Source organism: Parasteatoda tepidariorum, chromosome 6, assembly GCF_982258835.1.
Source record: "Parasteatoda tepidariorum strain Cologne lab strain chromosome 6, Ptep-v5.0, whole genome shotgun sequence".
Lineage (NCBI taxonomy): Eukaryota > Metazoa > Arthropoda > Arachnida > Araneae > Theridiidae > Parasteatoda > Parasteatoda tepidariorum.
In genome coordinates, this window is record NC_141760.1 from 43,884,460 (window position 1) to 43,907,211 (window position 22,752).

The following is a 22,752-nucleotide window of genomic DNA, read 5'->3' on the forward strand; positions in this document are numbered from 1 at the left end:
CTTACATATTATTAATGAATTAATCTTAAATAAGCATGCTTTTTTTTAAAAAAGATTAGATTCAGTTTTTAACCCTCAAAGTATGAGAAGCATCCTTTGAAAATCTGTACAAACTTTTACCGTACAAACTTTGGTCTTAATCTTGTTATTTTTAACTTCAGCGTTTTCGTCATATTTTTAAATCTAATTATTCAAATTAAAAAAAAATATGCCGTCTATTTATAAGACTCCCTTACTCAAGGGTAATTACATTCAAAAAAGCGCATTCATTATTTTCGTGCATGCGTATTCATGAATTTGTTATTTTTATATTATGTTTATTATATGAAACTTAATATATAATTTATATATTTTAATATAATGTGTATTTTTTATGTAATTTGAGTTTATTATTTTTTCATAATTTAATTTGATAATTATGGAAAAACTTTTGTTTTGAGAAGAACATAAATTTTTAAATCTTTTTAAATAATGATTTAATAAATAGTGATTTAATTATTAGTTCCGATATTAGATGAAAATTGGTTAAAAAGTTTGGAAATTTAGAAAATAATATTTTTTCCCTCTTAATGTTTCTCGAACTATTTGACTTATTTTACTAAAAATTTGGATGTTTTGTTGGATTTAAAAGAAGATGTAATACAAGTGAAGTTGCAAAAATGTGTTTATCTTGCAATAAGCTTTCCATGTTTACAAAATCGAATAATAAAAGTGAATAAGCCATGTAAAAAATATTTTTTAGGGGAAATTACTTTTTGGGATAAAGGATTTCCTACATAAGTACAATAATTTCAAAGATATAATTAAAAAGAGTACATTCCAAAAAAATATAAGGATTTTATTTTTGATTTTGTTAATTAATATAAGATAGCGCTAATTGAGTAATTACAGGCGCTTCGAGCGATTGAGCGCACCGAAAGTTATTATTATTTTTTTGTCTCACTGTAATTCGTCATATATTCTAATATAATCATATATTCTAATATAGAAAAAACAATGAATTATTATTCTCTCCTAGTTATTACAATTTATAAGATATGATTACGTATGGTTCACTATATATGAAACCAATTTACATAGATTTTTTTATGGAAGTACTTATAATTACTTCTTCGCATTAATCTCCAAAAAATAATTAAGCACTTTGTTAAAATGATGATTGTGTGCGAATGAAATATTACCACCAATTGATTCCTTTGTTCCCTTTTATTGTAATTATACAATAAATACTTCATAAAAATACAGCATATAAAAAGCTATATATGAAATTCCAAAAAAGTTTTAAAACTTTTTTAGAACAAAATTTTTAATCAAATAAATGAAATTTAAAAACTCATTACAGTACTTTGCAACAATTAAGCATTATTATTATCAGTATTTAAATATCACTATTGCTTCATGATAAATACTTATAAAATATGTTTATTTTATTAAATATCTTTAAAGTTTTCAATCAAATGAAATTATAAGTTAACTAAATAAGGTCTTCACTAGCGTTATTCGTAACTCTATAAATTTGTAGAAATTAGGCATTACTGCTAGCTTCTTAATATAACCGTTACATTAAATGGAATGTGAATTGAAAGATTATTATTTTTTTAAAAATATGACAAAACACTTTTATAATTTTTTTTTTAAATTCAGCCCTTTTATGGATAATAGGTAAAATTTATTTTAGAAATAGGGGAAATGTTTAAATTTATGCTCACAGGAAAATATTTTCTCTGAATGAAATGAAAATTCGTAGTTCTTTTAAAGCCAAATTTTGAAAATGTTGTATTTTGTTATACCTTTTAAAAATGTATTTTGTTATTAACCTTAACCTTAGCCTTAACCTTAAACTTAACCTTAGTTAAACTACATTACAATGTTTCATTATTGACTCCTGTATGGCAGTATTATTTTTACATTTTTCAGAATAGCACTTAGTCTTTCTTTACTATTATGAAGCATTTTACACTCTAAGATTACATTTGTAAAATTCTGTGTCATATTATTTCACATACCTTAAAGTAAGTTCATTAAAAAATATGGACTACAGCATTATGTATTTTAACTAGGAATACATTTCTTAGTAAATAAATATGCAAAGTACCTTTCATTGCAATTATACAATAAAGACTTAATAAAAATACATAATATAAAAAGCTGTTTATGACATTAAAAAAAGTTTTTTTAGAACTTTTCTAGGAACAAAATTATTAATAAAATAAATGGCATTTAAAAACTCATTACAGTACTTCGGAAGAATTAAGCATTATTTTTATCTGTATTTATATATAACTATTGTTTCATAATAAATACTCATAAATAGTGTTTATTTTATTATATATAAATTATGTTTATTTTATAGTATTAAATTTATTAAATATCTTTGAAGGTTTCAATCTAATGAAATTATAAGTCAACTAAATAAAGTTTTCAATAGCGTTATTCGTAACACTATAAATTAGTAGAAATTAAGCATTACTGTAGCATCGTAATATAACCGTTGTATGAAATGGAATATGAATTGAAATATTTTTTTTAAAAAAAATCCGAAAAATCACTCTATTATAAATTTTTTTTCACTTTAGCACTTCTTTGGATAATAGTTAAATTTATTTTAGAAATAGGAGGGGGATTTTTCAATTTATGCTCACGGAATTTTTTTTTCTCTAAATTAAATAAACATTTTTAGTTCTTTCAGAGCCAAATTGGGATACTCCTTTTAAAAATATTGTATTTTATTATTATAAACATAGCTTTAGTTAAGCTACATTACAATATTTTAATCTTGATTCCGGTATGGCAGTACTATTTTCTCGTTTTTAAAGTAACACTTCGTCTGTTTATACTATCATGAAGCATTTAAAACTTTAAATTCACATTTATGAAACTCAGCCATATTATTGCATATACCTTAAAATAGTTCGTTAAGAAATATGAACAACAGCATTAGGCATTTTAGCAATACCCACATTTTTTGCTAAATATGTGTACAGATTCAAAAGTGATATAAGACATTTTGATAGTATGTTAACAATAAATAAATATTTGGAAAATAATTTAAGAAAAGTAGGACTTACCTTACTCTCCAGGTAAAGCTGCGAAATAAAATAACATTATCATGTTCTCACAGAAGAGAAAAAAAAGGATACGTTTTGCAAATGAAATCCAAATTGGAACAGAAATACGTAGCATTATGTAGACGGAATGAATTTATAATCATACATCTGTTTCCACGGCCACAGAGACGGACGAGGTATGATTGTTATTTGTGTGGCCGGGATTAGATCGTTTAAATCCTGAAGAAGGCGTACCAGGAGTGACAGCGTTGTCACCACCTCCTTCTTCCAGTTCCATAATGTCTGACGTCGATTCACTAAGCGAGTCACGCTTAAGTTTCGTCCCTACCGTGCCAGGTAAATAGGGACAACTAGTAACATGATTGAAGTTCTGTGACTGCATCTCCTCTTGGTCCGTCTCGCGATGGTAGAAGTAATTGAAATTGGAGACTATAACTGGCACGGGGAGCGCAATTGTGAGGACACCAGCAATGGCACAGAGGGAGCCTACTATTTTGCCCCAGACGCCCACTGGACGCATATCACCGTATCCTACTGTGGTCATTGTGACCACTGCCCACCAAAAGGCGTCTGGAATGCTTTTGAAGTAAGAACGTTCTGAATCCGCTTCCGCATAATATACGGCACTCGAGAACAGAATCACTCCTATGAAAAGGAAAAAGATGAGCAAGCCCAGCTCTCGCATACTGGCCTTCAGAGTCCGACCGAGAATCTGCAGGCCCTTCGAGTGTCTGGACAGCTTGAAAATTCTGAACACCCGTACAAGACGGATAACTCGAAGGATGGCAAGCGACATTGCCTGATTATTACTAGCCCTCTCGTTCACGGAGATTATGGGCAGTTCTTGAGCTTTAGCCTCGGCCACAACTGTCGCCAAAGTTATGAAATAAGGAATGATAGCGACCAAGTCTATACTGTTCATCACATCTTTGAAAAATGCTATTTTGTTGGGACACGCTAGGAATCGTACCAGCAATTCAAAGGTGAACCATACAATACAAGCCGTCTCGATGATAAAGAAGGCATCTGTCGTTTTGGGTACTTCGTCTTCGACGACTCGAGTCATGTTATTGGTCGTATTGAAAAGTTTGTAGTGCTTGAACTCGGGCAGCGTCTCCAGGCAGAAGATAAATATGGACAGTAAAATAACTACAACGGATATAATAGCGATCACACGTGCAGCTTGGGAACTTTCTGGATACTCGAAGAGGAGCCACATCTTTTTCTGTAGCTCCTGCTTCGGCAGAGGTTTCTCATCTTCCTTGATGAAACCTTCATCCTCGCGGAACTTATTGAACGTCACTTCACCAAGTTCATAGAACTTGATCTCCTCTGCAAATACATCCAGAGGGACGTTGACTGGTCTCCGAAGCCGTCCTCCACTTTGATAATAGTAGAGAATAGCGTCGAAGCTTGGTCGGTTGCGGTCGAAGAAGTATTCGTTGCGCAAGGGGTCGAAGTAACGTATCCTCCTCGTTGGATCGCCAAGCAAGCTATCGGGGAACTGGTTGAGCGTCCGCAGCTGGGTCTCGAACCTCAATCCAGAGACGTTGATGACGACTCGTTCACAGAAGTCGTGATCATGAGGAATGGGTTCGAAGTTGCCAGGGGAGGGCGAGCCTGTGGTCGTCTGTTGTTGCTGCTGTTGTTGACGATTGGCAATTCCATCTGGTCCGCCCAGGTCCTCGCTGCCCAGTTTCGGAAGCGACCTGGAATCAGGAAGAAAAGAAATAATATGAGAACCACCATCGGAAGTAGGAAGTACAAGAACGCTTCCGTTCCCCGATGTGGGGACGCTGCGTTCCTTGTTGCTGCTGCCGGACGACCTCCTGCGAGGGGTGGTCGCCTTTGAGCCGGTCTCTACATTCCGCGGCTTCAGCACGGGGGTCACACCCCATTTCTCGGCGAACTGTATCCGCGAAATTTTGTCTCGGAACCTCCGCCAGCGCGCGGAAGTACACGCGTGGAAGGAACGAGCAACGCGACAAGTTTTGTTGTTGTTTCCGTCGTGGCGGTCCGTCTTGGCGGACGAAGGAGCGCGATCCCTTTACAGATCGGACTCCCAGTTTGCAAATGACGCCGCCCCCCGATCTCTACTTTACGGTCCGTTCTGTGGGAACAGGGGGCGCTCCGGCTGACGTCACTACTTCGCTTTTCTCCTTTCAATCTCCTTCATTCGATAATATCGTTCACGGAAGTTCTTTTATTAGTATCGACTACTTCGAATAACTTTTTTTCTCTTTTTTATTATCAGGAAAAGGTTTATTTCTTCGTGTTTTGACTTCATTTTCGATTTTTCTCAGCATTACGAATGCGTGTGATCTTATAAAAGCGAATATTTAGCCCAAAGATAGGAATATGAATGATAAATATCTGATTTTTCGTTTTTATTTATTTATTCTTGTTCTGTTATAATTTGAAGTATTGGCATGGGCCTCAAGACTTGGTTGAATAATTTAAGACTAATGTTTGATGAAAATATTTTACCTTCATTTCTGTTTCAAATGTCCTATTTTTAATTTAAAATGTCTCGAAATTTATCGGGCTGAATTGATGAATTTACTTATATGAATAAATCGTTAATGTATTTTTTAAAATCTTAAATACACATTCAGATTTCTTTGAAACAATTGAACAATTTTGTGAAAGTATATTTTAATTAAAACCATTTACCAAAATAAATTACTGAAGTATTACATCAAAAATTTGGAAATAAATCGATTGGTTTGTAAGTTATAGTTCAGCGACTGAATAGCAAAAGCATGCTATCAATGCAAAATGAAATTGATATGCACCTACATGAGAGTATATTGAATGGAATAAAATCGTGTTAATTTTATCCAGCACTTTCCTTTTATTAGAAATTAAATTATAAATTTTTAAACTAAAGTTCTACACTAAAATATTAAAATTTAAAATCAATGGAAAATTAAAAATGAAACTTAATATAATTGTTTCGACGATAAAAAATATTCAAACTTAATTAAAATATTTTTTAAGCAATGCATGCATAAAATTCTTTTAAAGTAATTCATATTTTCCTTTTATGTATTTCCTTAAAAAGCAATTCCTAAAATGCTACTATATAGGAAATATTTTCATTTTAAAATGGCGAAGTCTAACTCTAAATCTAATTAAATGGTTTTAAATTTCAGATTTTATAAAAATTTTCACTTTGGCAAAGCCTATCATTTTAGTTTCTTAAAATTTTAAATTGCAGCATTTCTAGGAAATTCGAAGCTACTCATTAAACGAATCGCTGTTTATTCAACGATAAAACGGGCAATATAATTCGCCCTATTTTAATAGAAATATCTTTAAATGGTTACATGATTTTAAATCACTATTTATTTTTTTCTTTTCTTAATTTCTGTTTACCTTATCATATATTTTTCTCTTAATTCATTGACCATCAGTGAAGATTTTCTAGGATAAATTTCATTCCGACAACTATAGATACGAAGTTTTCTATGAATCTTGCTTTAATACATGATGATTTAATAAATATGTTTTGTTACAATAACTTAATTATTAAATAATATGTATTTTTTGAAAAAAAATATTTCAATAAGGAGCATTTTCAAGCAATTCATTCAAATAAAAGAATCATTCCAATATTTCAAACTAAGTATTGTAAAAATCAAAATATTTATTTCAAATAAATATATATATCAAAAAATTATTTAAAAAAAAAACAATTCAAAAATTTTAAGGCAACTATTGCAATATTTTAAACGAATTATTTCAATATTTTTAAAAATATTTTAACGCTTTTAAGTAACCTAATAAAGGAAAAAAATATTTCTATTGAATTATAAAGTGAACTATTTTCGAAATGTCCTTCAAAAAAATTAAATCTCATTATATTTCAAGTTTAAAATATTCCATTACATTTCAAATATCATTAATACCATTTTGAAAAAAAAATGATATTAGTCTTCATCGATAACCCATTAAAAATAAGTTAATTCTTAATTCTTTTCAATAAATTTAAGTTTTTATCGTGTTAGATACGTAATTCATGCACAAAACAATTTCGTCAATCAATAATAAACAATATCAATCAATAATAAACTATAAATAATATCAATCTCTATACAATATTGTTAATCTATGTCTGGATTAGTTCATTTTAATTAAGCATGTGCATACTAAAGAGCTCATGCTGGTCGAATATGTATAAGGAATTTTGCAACCACTATACAATCACTATACAATATTGTTAATCTATGTCTGAATTAGTTCATTTTAATTAAGCATGTGCATACTAAAGAGCTCATGCTGGTCGAATATGTATAAGGAATTTTGCAATCACTATACAATCACTATACAATATTGTTAATCTATGTCTGGATTAGTTCACTTTAATTAAGCATGTGCTCATTAAAGAGCTCATGCTGGTCGAATATGTATAAGGAATTTTGCAATCACTATACTTCATACATATCATCATTAGTCAAGCTGTACATTAATAACTACGACCGTAGATCGTGTATTCTACTTAAAGAGTTATACTTAAGCTCTATGTTAAGTGAAGAATAATAGTTGTTTAACAACGGTGGATGTTTAGAAGCAAATCGTGTTAAATTTGTAGTGGTTCATAATATTTTTGGAAGTGTTACCGGACAGAAAACGCTTCGCCGGAAATTGCAAAGAATAAAATAAAAAGCATATACACTAAGGGTTTCAAATTATTACAGGTGCGAGGAAAAAAAATACTTATCAAAACATAACGAAATACTATTGAAAATAGTGAAATGAAAAATATCAAAACCAGTTTGATTATCGGAGAAAATTGAGAAGAAATGAAAAATTACTGTCAGAAATATCCTTAAATGTCTAGGGTAAAACTGGTTTCGTTGTTTTTAATCCCTCCTTCCTCCAGAGCAAGTCATATTTTGATGACGTTCTTTTTTTGACTTCCTAATACTTTTGACTTTGATGACTTCCTAATACTTTTTACCTTCTAATGTAAACACTTTCGCGTTCGTTTTTATTTTTAAAAAGGATACTAATCATGTTTATATATTAAAAATAGTGGTTACGAAGCAATAATCTGTATCTGAGTTTAATTAACAACATCACACTTATGAAACTTATTCTTAAACGCAACATTTTACTAATTATAATTTAATGCATATAGGCTGAATTAAGATTTAAATGTAATTCAAATTAATTAAATACTAGGCATGCACTTACATATGTCAATAATATAGAACAATACATGGGTTTATCCAGACAAGCATTTGTAATGAATTTAAACATGCATGAATCACTCAAGTTATGGGAAGACATAATAACATTCAAAATTATTACAACCAGCTCGAGTGGTTCACTCTGAATATCTAACAGGATGCTAAGCTCGGTGACAACTTAACACTATGACAACATTAAATGACAGTGATAATAATATGGTATATAATGGAGTACGCACCATGAAAGGGGTTTAAAATGTGTATATAAAGTGTTAAAATATACACAAAGAGACTCTTTAGTATAAAATCCAAAAAAAACGCATTAATTCATTTAAGCAAGATTTATTTAAAATTATTGATTAACGTGTGAAAAGCACATTTTGTTATTTTTTAAAAAAATTTATTCCCATTGTCCACCTAGGTAGACATTTCTTCAATTCATGCGTATTAGGGCAGATTTCTTGACCACTCTTCCAGGGTCACCGTATAAGGTGGGTCAACGTTGCTCCCACAGTGAGGACAGATAGTACAGAGAATGAAAGAACATCCATGCCTTGTCCGGCTTCGAACCCAGAAACTTTCTTATGCAGGCCAGTTCCCTGGCCCCTACACAGTCCGGTAGGCGCACATTTCGTCACAACTGTTTCAATTTATTCGTGCAAATCACTTTTTGATAGTTATCGAAACATCATAGATATAATTTATCACAAAAATAAATTTCAATGTTAATTAAAATATAAAACAAGCTCTTAGATATCTGTATTTCTGATTTTGCATAAAAACTGATTTTTTTTTTCTGTAATTGTAACTTATAACTTATCCTATCTAGTCCAGGACGTAATTGTTACAGTTATGATGAAACAATTAATATAGAATAAAACTTAATAAACACAAATAAAAAAAGTGCAGAGCATAAAGCTGCATCGATACTTTGAACAAGTACTATCATCTGTACCAAAACGTGTAATTGAGAGAAAACAGAACTATCATTAAATTAATCGAGATGCAACGTGAGGATATCACAGGAAGAAGTGGAACAATGAAAAGAAAATTGGTCTAGAACTAAACCAAATTACTGAAATGAAAGGTAAGAGAAAAAAAAAGGTGGGTAAACTAGAAATTATAAGGCTTGACTCTAAATCATAAGAAACAAAACTTTTTTTTTAAATGTAAGATTTAAATTGTATCTTAGTTGTGTTACCAGGTAGAAAAAAAGTATGGTCAAAACTTTGGTGAAATTTACCGAGTTTCTGGCTACATGAAAACCTCAAAAAACTCGGTAATTTTTTTTACCGGAGCACTTTGGTAATAAAAACTAACAATAAAGTATAATCATATAATATCTAATAAAATTTGGTAATTGTGGTAATTTTATTATAGTACCTTAGAGCATGGCGTAAAATCCATTTTTCGGTTAAATTTACATTTCAGATTAGTATTTTTTTTTACTAAATGTATGATAATAAAACTTATTATTTTGAATACCTGAATTTACGGTAAACCGTTACCATATGAATGTAAAAATTACCATATGACACAGTATATTACGGTTTTTATTACCAGAATCATGTTTTTTTTTTCTAGAAATGTCATTACCGTACGGTACGTTAATTTTACCAGATTTTTTTTCCTCCATGTACTTTACAAGTTTGCGGAATTACAAAAGCACAATATATCGAAACATGTTATTGCATAAATATTTTCATAACATTTTCATAAAAAACGCAGCACTGAACAATATCCTAATGTAAATTACGATAATATTGCTTCACTGCCTTCAAATGAAATTAAAACTTGATCTTTAAGTGAAATGAATGAAATAAAATAGAAATCGAAAAGGAAAGGAATTTTCCAGACGTCTGGGATGATGCTTGTTTATCGTATCAAACTGGCGATTATTGGTGGTGCAATCCTTATTTGCAAAGCTATAATGATGTTAAAGCATGATGATGCTCTTGATGCTTGCTTATTACCTTAAAAAAGCTTTACGTCTTTAAAAAACTTTAATTGAGCTGATTTCGTTTTACTTCATGTTATTAAAAATTTGTGCTTTCTATTTTTGCAGAAGAGGTTTCTATTCTGGAACACCATATAAATATATATAGTAAGAAAAAAATGTGTGGTCAAAACTTCCAGAATATGATAAAATTTGTCGTGTTTCTGGTTCTATAGGAAAAAGCACGGTAATTTTTACCTATACTCCTTGGTATAAACTTTTGGTAAAATTAACAATAAAATATAGTTTTATTACTATACTGTTTGAAAAGAAATAAGATAAGATTTTGTAATTTTATCATGATATCTTCCATTTATTCAGTTTAATTTACTTTTCAAGTTTGAAATTTATAAAATGTGTGGTAATAAGAATTATAATTTTTGTATACCAGAATTTCTGGTGAAACTTTACCCTATGATCGGAAAAGTTACTAAATTGCTTAAATACTTTATATTTTGATTTTATCACCAGATTTATGGTTTTCTTTTTTACTGTAAAAGTTCTTACCACGCAAGCACGGTATTTTATTTGAATTTTTTTTCTCTGTGTAACTTTTCAACTAAACCAAACAAATAATAAAATAACATAATTAGTAAACTGCTACCTTGATTACGTACAACGGAAGTAAGAGAAAGAAAACAGGACTGCATACGCAGACTTTTCAAAATTACATAGATATTTAGTAGAGTAATGAATACAAAGAATTTGGGATCAAAAATTGTATTCTTGATTTTAATTCCTTTTTTGCTTTTAGACATTTCGAGTAAAGTGTTATCTATATGAAATTGATCTTAAAAAACAAATACTTGCCAATATTTTTCTTTAAAATCAAATATGTTGGGGTTTTTAATCCAACATACTTTTCGAAAAATTCCGGATCAAATTATGGTATTATGTACTGGCACTCAGGACACTGGGACTTTTTACCGTAAAATCCAATTTTACTGGAACAACTTACGGAACAAAAAATGCTGATATATCGTAATTTTTAAAATTATAATTACAGTAAAACACCAGATAACTGTAACTAAATAAATATTATTGTAAACATTACGGTATAATATTTTACGCAAAAATGGATTTTACGGATGATGCACCCAAAAAGCTGGTCTTTATATCGTAATTTCGTCTGGATTTTTCTTTGCAGTGCATGCTAGTATCAAATGGAAATAGACAAAAAATATGTCATTTTTTCCCTACAAACTGACACAAATAATCAAAAATTTTAAAAATAAATGCACATTATCAAATAATTAAAAAGTTCCTTTTTAGAATATTTCAGAATTTGGCTTTTTTAAACCTGCTTATTGTTGCTTAGTGAAACAATTTACCGACTAATATGGAATGATTTACGTCTTCAGTAAATACGTTTGGATTCCTAAAACTACCATTCGACTTTAACAGAGCTGTTTTTTTTTATTTAACCGAAACTAGCCCGTATACAATTATCTTTAACGGTCGGTTTTCTCACTGTAACTTGAAAGTTATTTCAGTATGTTCCATCGACGTTGCAAAACTGAAATGACACAGACGTTTGAGACTTTTAGTACCGTTTTGATATACACAAGACGCTGGTTTATTATCGAAGAAAATCAGTCTGGTCATATGTTAGGGATTTTGGATGAATTAACAATATAATATAATATAATATAATATAATATAATATAATATAATATAATATAATATAATATAATATAATATAATATAATATAATATATGATATGATATAATATAATATAATATAATATAATATAATATAATATAATATAATATAATATAATATAATATAATATAATATAATATAATATAATATAATATAATACAATACAATACAATACAATATAATATAATATAATATAATATAATATAATATAATATAATATAATATAATATAATATAATATAATATAATATAATATAATATAGTATAATATAATATAATATAATCTATTATATATAATTCTCTTACGTGGCTCCCAAATTTTGGCTGTATTTCTTTTCCGCCGGTGGCAACGTTTGCTTTGTTTTGAAAACAACAAAGCATTCTGCCTTTTAATGATGTGTTTCTGATCTAATATATATAATTCTCTTACGCGGCTCCCAAATTTTGACTGAAGTATTTTGTACAACTAATAAGATTCTTTTCACAACAGTTAAATATTTACTTTATTTTCTTCATTCATAGAGAAAACAGTCGGCAAAGAATTCTGTTAGGTTAAAAAACATTTCGCTAAAAAAAATAACGAATTCGCGATCGCAACGCTCGAGTACGCCGTCTAGCGGGAGCCTGTAAATATCGGACATTAATTTATCACGTTTTCATTTAGTTCCATCAAAGTCATTGACTGAATCAGACGCCATTTTTTAGCAGCAAATAAGAAACAAAATTTCCCCAAGGAAAAGGCCGAAGAACTTGAAAAAAATCTCCAGAATATTAGTAAATCTTTCAGGAACAGAACACGCCAAACATTTGAAGAAAAATTCCTCAATTATTTTTAATTTCTATTATCAACAAACTTGCAACTGATGACTTCCGATTTCGGATACTGTTACAGATGTGTGTATTAAGGTAAAATGCATTTCTTCTGTCTTCAATTCATTACGAATTAAAGTGAAGTCAACATTGCCTTCGTCATTCCAGTGAATAAATATGAATTCAGAACATACAGAATTGTAATAGTTATAGCATATTCTTCTTCGTTATATATTTCTATATTAGTATATATTTCTGTATCCATATAATTCGGAAAACAACAATAAAAAATTATCCAAGTTACTTGAAATAGTGCCATTTGTGCTGATTCTTAATTAATTTAAATCGTTTTCTTGGATTTTTTTTTTTAATTTTGAAAGAATAAGTTCAACTAGAATTCAGCTATTCTGTTTTTAGCTACATATTCAAATTCATATCAATTATAAAATCTGTGTAGTATGTTATCTAAAAGTAATGAAGGTATAAACTATGTATCTATTATTTGAGAATAAAGTTTTAAAACAAGGAACTTATCATTTTGGAATTCTCCGGGAATCATAAATCAGGTAAGTGCAATGATTTTTACAATAAAAAATTTGCTTGTAAATATTTTTTTTTCATTTGATGATGGTTCTCTACAGAATGGTTTTTTACGTCTGATTAAGAACTATAAGAATAATAAAAAAAGAAACAGTATGAAAGTTTTTATTTCAATGTTAATAATTCTTAAAATCGTTTTTTTTATCCTAAGAATTCTTTATTTTCCGTTTTTTAGTTTATAATTTTTTGATAAAAATTGTTCTCAAAATACTTTTGAAAAATTAAATGGTATAACATTATGTGTTTATGTATACTTCTTGTATATTCCAATGTTTGAAATAATATGATTCAGAAAAGTATGGAATAAAAATTCGGTACTTACGACGTATTAACGCCACCGCCGCTACAGATTTGGCGGTTTTTAAGTGCCGCCAATCTACACTTAAAATTTTTGCGACAGTTCATAAAATAAAACACTTTATTTAAAATCAAAATAGTTAATTGGATTTCGGTGGAAAATGAGCCGATATAGAGTTTAGCATAGATTCAAAACAATCATATCGCCATATGAACTCTGATGAATAAGATTCCAAATGAAATAACATTTCCAAAACGTACGTTTGCCAAGATAAAGTTTTATGTTGTGGGAATTGGTACATTTTCGTTTTTTCGGTAAAATATTTCCCTCCTGAAAAAATAAAATTGCATCTTGTTTTGTTTTTGGCAAATCCCAAAGACGAATATTCGTAGCACTAAAAATGGCGACAAAAAAGAATTATTTTTTGTTTTTGTTTCGTCAGCATTCTTTATTTTACGTTTCTTAGTTTCTAAATAATGATTTTTATTGAAACTTGAAATTTTTTGATAAAAATTGTTGTCAAAAAACGTTGTTTACAAAATTAAATTTCATAAAATTATGAGGCTTATGTATACTTTTTGTTCATTTTAATTTTTGAACTAATATGATTCTTAAAACTATAGAATGTAAAGTTTAAATGGGCCTTTCATGTTATATCATTAAATTTAGTAATACTATTTCTCGGGCATTAGGTTTTAACTCTTATAAGAATATACATATTTTTTTCTGTTAATGTACAAATATTTTTCCGATGTGTTTTGGATATTCCTTCTCTAATAAAAAGAGATACCATTTTGTTTTCGGTTGTACAAGAAAGAAGATCAAGCATTTTTCTTTTTTAAATTTAATAAGCCACATTAAAGAAGGAACGTTGCAATAGACAGGGTTAGTCCTACGTCATCAACGACGTCACTAGCTCTCCCCGTTCCAAACAAAGTTTCGAACGGAGCAAACAATATGGCGTTTCTCATGTAGTTAAAAGTGGGTCAACTAAATCTTTGAATTTATTAATATAGAGTCGAATTTAACCACTGAAAGGGCAAGAAAAAGTGTTGCATATATTAATATTACGTTAATCTCTTTTTATGATATTAATTGGAGTAGCTTATTAATTGTAAATGATTATGAAAACTTTTTGTATTAGAATTAGTATTTAATATTTACCATATAAATTGTAGTTATAATCTGGAAATCGGAAATTTGTGAATCTTATTATTTGAAAAATGTTATTTCTAATTTATGTTTAATTTTTCTTAAAATATGTATATTATATTAAATAATTTTTTTTTTTATAATATTGAGACAACTTATTAATTGTAAATAATAATGAAAATTTAAAAACAAATTAAAAAGTTATGTAAGGAGCATGAATAAAGTCAGATAAGTTAGTGAAAATTATAAAGCATTTAAGATACACGTTTTTAAAATAGTAAATTTACCAATAAATTTGAGCTAAAATGATAGGAAGTAAAAAAAAAAATATTATGTAAACAAGATCTTAACACAGACGTTGACAGATCTTAAAACATATTTACAACCAAATTATGAAATAAATATTACGTTCACTGTAACAAATAAAATATTACTATGAAGGTAATTTAAAAAATTTTGATTTAGACTGTTAAATGCAAATTTTATTCTCTAAAAAGTGATAACAGTAACATTTGCCAAATATAAAAGCTGTATAACTAAATATGTATACATGCATTAAAGAGTTAAGTTTCTAAATTAAAAAATTTCTTAAAAATTTGAATTATATTTATTTGAAATGCATGCGAAATTAATATTATTATAAAAGTAAAATTTAAACACCTATGTGAATACATAGATTAATAAATATGAATGTTAAATAAAAGTTTCTGTATGGGATAAGTATGTTTTAAAGAATTCTAAAAAATTCATGTTGCACTTTCTTATCGAATAAAATAGGAATCTGAGATTTTAAGATAAATTCATATATAACACCTACAAAAATTGTTCCTCTCGCATTTTAAAATGAAAATTAAAAAAAAATTTTAAAATAATTTAGCTATTCTATATATTAAAATTCTGGAAACTAAACATAGTATTGACCCTTTTAACATAACACTACACTGCACTATCATAACACTACACATTAACTTAGCACTACACTAGTAACGTTAAGAATAATCTAATATTAATTATCTAATAATAAGGTATCTTAATTTTCTCAAAAAATTAATGCATAAAATTATTGTTAAAAACTATTTAATGATGATGTTGACAAATATAACAAGAAAAAATCTCAAGTCAAAATAAATCTCAGTTTAAACTAAAACTCTGTGCACATTTAACAATAAGTTAGTAACATAATTTATTCCTATTTAGTAGTTAAAAACTAAAGCTAATGAGAATTAGCAGCAATAATCAGAAAATCTTAAGCAAACAAAGTTTACAATAACTACAAATTTAATCATCAGACTTAATTAAATAAACAGACATTAGTATTGATAAATACAATCTAATTATAGATTAAAAATTACAAAACGTTTTTAAAAACAATGCATGCCTATCCATAACTAAAGAAAAAAATTAGATGTAGATAAAGAATATGTAACAAATTCTAAATAAAATAAGACATTATTATAAACATGAAACAAGAGTTAAAAATATTGACGCTTAAATTTTTATACATCAAAATTAAAGATAACTTGACCATTTTGAAACTTTTTTTATAGCATTTAATGCACTTAACTCGTAAAACCTACTGATACCCCGTATAAAGAAAACTACATAAATTAGGAATAAGTCTCTTAAAAGCGCTAAATAATTTTATTTATGTCAATAAACAACTAAAAATCTTGCCGTCTTAAATTAACATAGGAAATGCCATTTAAATGGATCGTTCAACAGAATGTTTGGAACGGAGATTGGAAGGACGCGTCGTTTGACGTCCTGAAATACGTCATCACTGTCCCTGTCTATGCTACACGCTACATTAACGACGTCTCCAGAGTAACTGAATGACGGTTCATATGGAAATCGCAGGTAAGCGTCTCATACAACAACGCCCCCTATTGTTCGTTGCGATCGCGAATTCTAAAAGAAATAAAAATAAACAACTTAAAAAATAAAAATGCTGTTGCCAGCCATAGAATATTTTGAAAGTTAACTTAGCAACATAAATCAAAATGACATAGAAGCACAACTAGATCAAAATTATGATACCTGAGCGCTTGACGTAACAAATCCTTCAATTCTAAAAGTGTTGTATCGCCAAATGCCCAAATTAACAATTGCGTTCTTAAAGAAATTCTATAAAAAGTTTTAAATAAAACAACCTACTTCTACAACTGCTTCTTGAAGAACTTGGCTCATTGATTAAAAATATTGTTTTAATTTTACAGTACAAACTTTACTGCTACTTTCATTATTGCTATGACCCTCTTTCATTACATTTTACAACTTCATGCTAAATTTGAGGACTTTAAGTTGTTTTGTGGTTGAATACTGACATTTAGAAACGCGTACATAAAAAAATTAATATTTACAGGTTAAGAGTTGCCTCAGAAATTTGAATTGTTGACACTGAATTTAATAATGGAAACAATCGTTTTTGTGAAAAATTGAATTGTATTGTTGACATCAAAACTAAAAATATTGTGTTTCAACTTAACAATCCTACCTTAATTTATACTTTAAAATTGCCTCGGAGAAATTTGAATTGTTAGCAAAGACTTAAGCAAAAAGTTTTATTTTAACTGACAAATACTATATTATAATGATTATACTCATTTTCTTACTCTTTTCTTTGTTTTTTACACATTTCATTTTTTTGTGATAAAATAAAAAACTTATAGTTGTTCTGCATCTGAACACTGATGAAAACACAAAATAATGGGCTTCATCAACAATCAAAAATATATACATTTATTTTACAAATTCTATATTATTAAGGTGGCACCCTTCAGAGAATTAAAAATACAAAATTATCTTCATCAAAGCCGATGCTTTACATCCGGCGTTCAGTGGCAGACTACTATTTCATATTGTTTTACAACACATGGCTTTAGCTCTCTGGTGGGAAAGACTTTAAAACAAAACTTACGACAGTTACTTTTCTCAACAACTGAAATTTAGAATAGTGTGATTAAGAAAAATATGTGAACTGTTCGCAATTTCAAATTAATATTGAAATGTACAGGTTTAGAATTTTCTACAGTGAAAGTTTTCGGAACTTCAGTATTCAAAAAAGTATACAAAAACTAGACGTTAAGAACGTATCCAATGAGCGAGCAAAGCGAGCATTGGATTGCGAAGCAATCCGAAATGAACTGTGAAAGCAGTTCCGGGGGTTGGTGAGCGTCAGCGAGCAGGGGGCGAAGCCTCCTAGTATAATATAATACAATACAATATAATATAATATATTGTGATTGTTACTTATGTTACATTATATTATATGGTTAATTTAACCAAAATCAAAATTACCGAGGCAAGCTAGAAACGCGAAAAATTTATTCATTTTCTGGTAATTTTGACCACACATTTTTCTCAGAGAATATTATATTAATAACAAATATTTAATAAGAAATATTTGAAACTAATTGTGTCCGGTAAAAAAAACTCTTAAAAATCATGAGTTTCTTTTATCATTGTAAAATAAAAGTAATATAAAATTATCTTTCAATAGTAAAAAATTAGAGTGTTAATCACAATAAAAACAATTAACTTCAGTTTATTTTTCCCTTCATTTAACTACAAATAATGCTGAAAATTTGTTTTCTTTATGATGTTGTTTCTCCTTCAATATTTTTAAACTATGTATCTGAAAAAAAAATTTTTTTCCTTCTGTTTACATTGAAAAATAGAAATTCAGTCAAAGTGTAACATGTGAAATCTTGATTTCATAAACATTTAAAAAAACTTTCAAACATTAAAGCAAAATGAAGGTGAAAAATAAAATATGAGATTCTTTTTCAAAATAAACAAAAACTTCAATATCAAGACGTAAAATTTTTATTTTATGACTTGATACGGCATAAAATTTTTATTTCATGACTTGATTCTATAACAATTACAATAGCAGAATTTAACATTACAATAAGCAAAAAATACAATAAATAAATAAATACTGAAAAGAATAAATAAAGAAGGAAAGAAACGTCGTCGAGGCGAGATTGTAGCGCTAAAATTTAAAACAAAATTGTGTATTTATAATGAATGATACTATATTATCTTTACTTTATATTTAGTTGCGTTCTTATTAGTTTATATTTACGTGGTAATTTTTTGTAAAAGCAAAAATTGGAATTTTAGAATAAATTAAATATATTATTTTATTTCATTCATATGATGTCTTAAGGAAAAAAAGAACATGATAAAAGTTCAGTTATATAGTAATTAAAACAATTGTAATTCCATATAGCGATAAATTAATTACCTTCAATTAATTTAATCAATTAATGAAACAAGCTACAAATTTTATAATAAGTGAATCTGGCAAATATTTATGAAAGACTGTTACTTTTATGAGATCTATACACTATTTAAAAAAGCAGTATTTTAAATATTGTTAAAGGTGAAAATTTAAACATTTTTACATACTGTGTGCGCAAATGAAATATAAAAATAAAAAATTTGCATACTTTTTTCATTGCTTCTTCATGCAGTGGGTTTATAAGAATTGATAAGAATAACTCCCACAACTATAATATTTCTAATGGCAAACATTTATCCTTCTAAATTTTGTAGAAGTATATCGGAAAATCTTTGATATTGTTAAATTAAGTAATTACTTTTAATAATAAAGAAGTTCTTCTTTCAAATAAAGTTCTTGAATTCATTTTTAGAATTTTTCTAAGACCAAAGCGTCCATTACTAAGTCCTCTTTAATATCCTCTAGCATTAGTCATTTTTGAAGCTTGATACTATTTCTCCATTAAATCCACTTTTAAATATCCAAAGGAACTTGAAGTACAATTTTTTTCCAGAAACATGCAAATCACACGTAATCACGGCAGTCGAGTTTTTAGATTAAATTTTCCCCCCAAGTTCGTTTCCATCTATTTGCCTTTCTTTCGTTGCTTTTCTTCCCAAAAGAGCTATTTTGGGAAAAAATCCATTTTCCCAGAGAATTAAGTTTTTGTTCTCTTTTTTTTACGCTTTACTTTTTTAGCTTGTTATCATACCATTTTTCAAAGAAATTTTCTCTCTTCGTAAAAATAGCTAATTTTCTCATCTTTATGTTCAGAAAAAAATCCCGGGTTTCGAAGGATATGTTTTCCTTTGAAAAGTTAAGTCAATTTTTAAATTTGAATATTTCCTTTGTGCTTTGCTTTTATGGGGTTCATTTAAGGTCAAATTTGCTTGGTAAACTTAATATAAACAATTTTCACTTTCCAGGGATTCATATTTTACGGGATGAATGGTACTCAAACAAAATATATTTGATCTAGTTTAAAATATAGTTTGCTTAAAGGGTTTGAGAGATTTTTTTACAGCCTATTCAGTTTTAATATTTTTCTCAGTTTTTGTATAGTGGTTTTATTTTTAGTATCATATGAAATGCATTGTTCAACTTTCAAGAATTGATTTTGAACTGAAACTTAAAGTTAAGTGTAAAACAAATATATACAGGCGGAAAATTTTATAAATTGCCGAAGAAAGAATTAGTTTTTGTTCTCTTTTTCTTATTTTTTAACACTTTTTTAGCTAGTTATCCTACCATTTTTCAAATTTTTTTTTCTCTCTTCTTAAAAATAGGTAATTTTCACATTTTTATGCTGAGAAATGTTTTTGGGCTACTACGCTAAGATTTAAGTCGATTTCCAAGTTTGAATATTTTTGTTATGCTTCTATGAAATTTATTTAAGGTCAAATTTATTGGAAAATCTAAATACAAACAGTTTTCACTTTCAAAGTACTCTTATTTTCTCATTTTTATGCACTGAAAAGAGTGCTGAGTTTCGAAGGATATGTTTTCTCTTGAACAGTTAAGTCAATTTCTAAACTTGAATGTTTCCTATGTGCTTTACTTATATAGAGTTCATTTAAGGTAAAATTTGTTCGAAGATCTTAATGCAAACAGTTTTCACTTTCCAGGAATTCATATTTTTTTGAACAAGTAGTACTCAATCAAAATATGTTTGAAGTAGTTTAAAATATATTTTGCTTTTATTATGGTTTTGGAAATTTTTTATAGACAGCATATTAAATTTCAATACTTTTGAAATTTATTGTTTGAATATCAAGTACTTTATTTTAAATTGAAAATTAATTTTAAGTGTAAATACAGGCTGACGGAGTGATTTATAAGTTAATTTTCTTCAGGTCAATCAGGTTTTTTGTTCTTTTTTATAAGCCATATCTATTTATTTTTTTACCTGCTTCGCTAATTATCATACTATTTCTTAAAGAAATTTTCTCTCTTCGTTAAAATAGCTCGGATATGGATGTGATTGATTTCTCTGTTCTAACTGCCCTCCTTATGCTGTCGAGGCAACGTTGATTCACCTATAATGTGATTAACAATGCCAACCGTTAAATACCATGAGACAAGTGTTTCTTTTTCGTTTTTGAAAAAATAATTATGTATGAAATATTTCCTTTTTAATTTTGACGAAATTTCTTACCTCGAAAAGGGACAATAGTTATTTTGTCACTTTCATTAAATGTTCACGTGGAGCATTTATTAGGAAACAGTTTCGGGCAAAACCAAGAAAGTTTCTTTAAATTTTAGCATTCATTCTTTACAGAGAAAATAATTTAATTTATAGTAAGTGTAAAGCAAAGTAAAAATAGTAAAAGATAAGTAAAGATAGTAAGTAAAATATAAGTGTACAGCAAATACATGCAAACAGGTAAATATATAAATGATCGTGAAAATTGGCTTTCCTATAGAATTAGTTTTTTGTTCTCTTTATAATGCTTTACTTTAAAAAAAAAACTTTTTTACCTAATTCTCATGCCATTGAAATAGCTGATTTTTTTAAAACGTCTAGTTGTTTGTTAAAATATATTTAAACTAGTTTAAGCATAAATTTAAAATAGTTTTGTAAAGGACAAGAATTTTTTCCCGTTGACCGCACCAACTAGTCTGAGAAATAAAAGCGGCCAATGAGCAACAATGACTAAATGGACACTATCATTTTGTTGATCGTAAATTATTGCGGGCGTGTTTTTTATGATATGAAATTTATTCTGCTTTTAAAAATTTAGGAAATTCCTTTTCAATTAGAGCAGAAGTAAAAAAGCATTTAGTAGTAAGCAAATACATGCTTCATTTGCAAAGATTTGTTTTTAAGAATAAATTTTTAAATAATTTTAAAACCACATTCATTGCATTGAATTTTTTTAAGCTGATACGCTAAACGAAAAGTACACAAAACTTTTTACAAAACTTCCATGAGGTATTTTTAAAAAATAAAATATCGATATTTTAATTTTTTTTTAATTTATGAAAATATTATGCCTTGATATTGAAGTTTTTGTTTATTTTAAGTAAAAATCTTATTTTTTATTCTTCACCTTTATTTTGCTTTAATACTTGAAAGTTTTTAAAATGTTTACGAAATCAAGATTTTACATGCTACACTTTGATTGACTTTCTACTTTTGAATGTAAATAAAAAGAAAAAAGATAGTTTTTCTGATACATAGTTTAAAAAATATTGAAGAAGAAACAGCATCATGAAGAAATTTTTTCAGCATTATTTAAAGTTAAATGTAGGGAAAAATAAACTGAAGTCAAGTGTTTTTATTATAATTAACACTTTATTTTTTAACTATTGAAAGATAATTATTATGTTATTTTTCTTTTACAATAATAAAGAAAACTCATGATTTTTAAAAGTTTTTTATACCAGACAACATTAGTTTCAAATATTTGTTATTAAATATTTGTTATTAATATAATATTTTCAGAGAAAAAAATTATGGTCAAAATTACCAGAGGATGAATAAATTTACCGCTTATCTAGCTCCATGGGAACACCAAAAGACTCGGTAATTTTAAATTTTGGTTAAATTAACAACTAGCATATAATATAATATAATATATTATAATATAATATAATATAATATAATATAATATAATATAATATAATATAATATAATATAATATAATATAATATAATATAATATAATATAATATAATATAATATAA

General features: G+C 27.8%; 1 protein-coding gene across 3 annotated transcripts in view; it reads right to left on the reverse strand.

Moving 5' to 3' along the window:
- LOC107445685 (potassium voltage-gated channel protein Shaker) overlaps positions 1-22,752 on the reverse strand; it is a 251,557-nt gene that overhangs the window by 101,607 nt on the left and 127,198 nt on the right. For 2 of the 3 annotated variants that reach the window (XR_015434608.1, XR_015434607.1), the window contains exon 2: positions 3,141-4,777. Coding sequence is in view for 1 of the 3 variants with exons in the window: in XM_087165762.1 (XP_087021888.1) it covers positions 3,208-4,777 (1,570 nt within the window). In the remaining 2 variants the exon portion in view is untranslated. Of the gene's footprint in view, positions 1-3,135; positions 4,778-22,752 lie in introns of those variants that run through there. The other variant, XM_087165762.1, reaches the window with a different exon arrangement.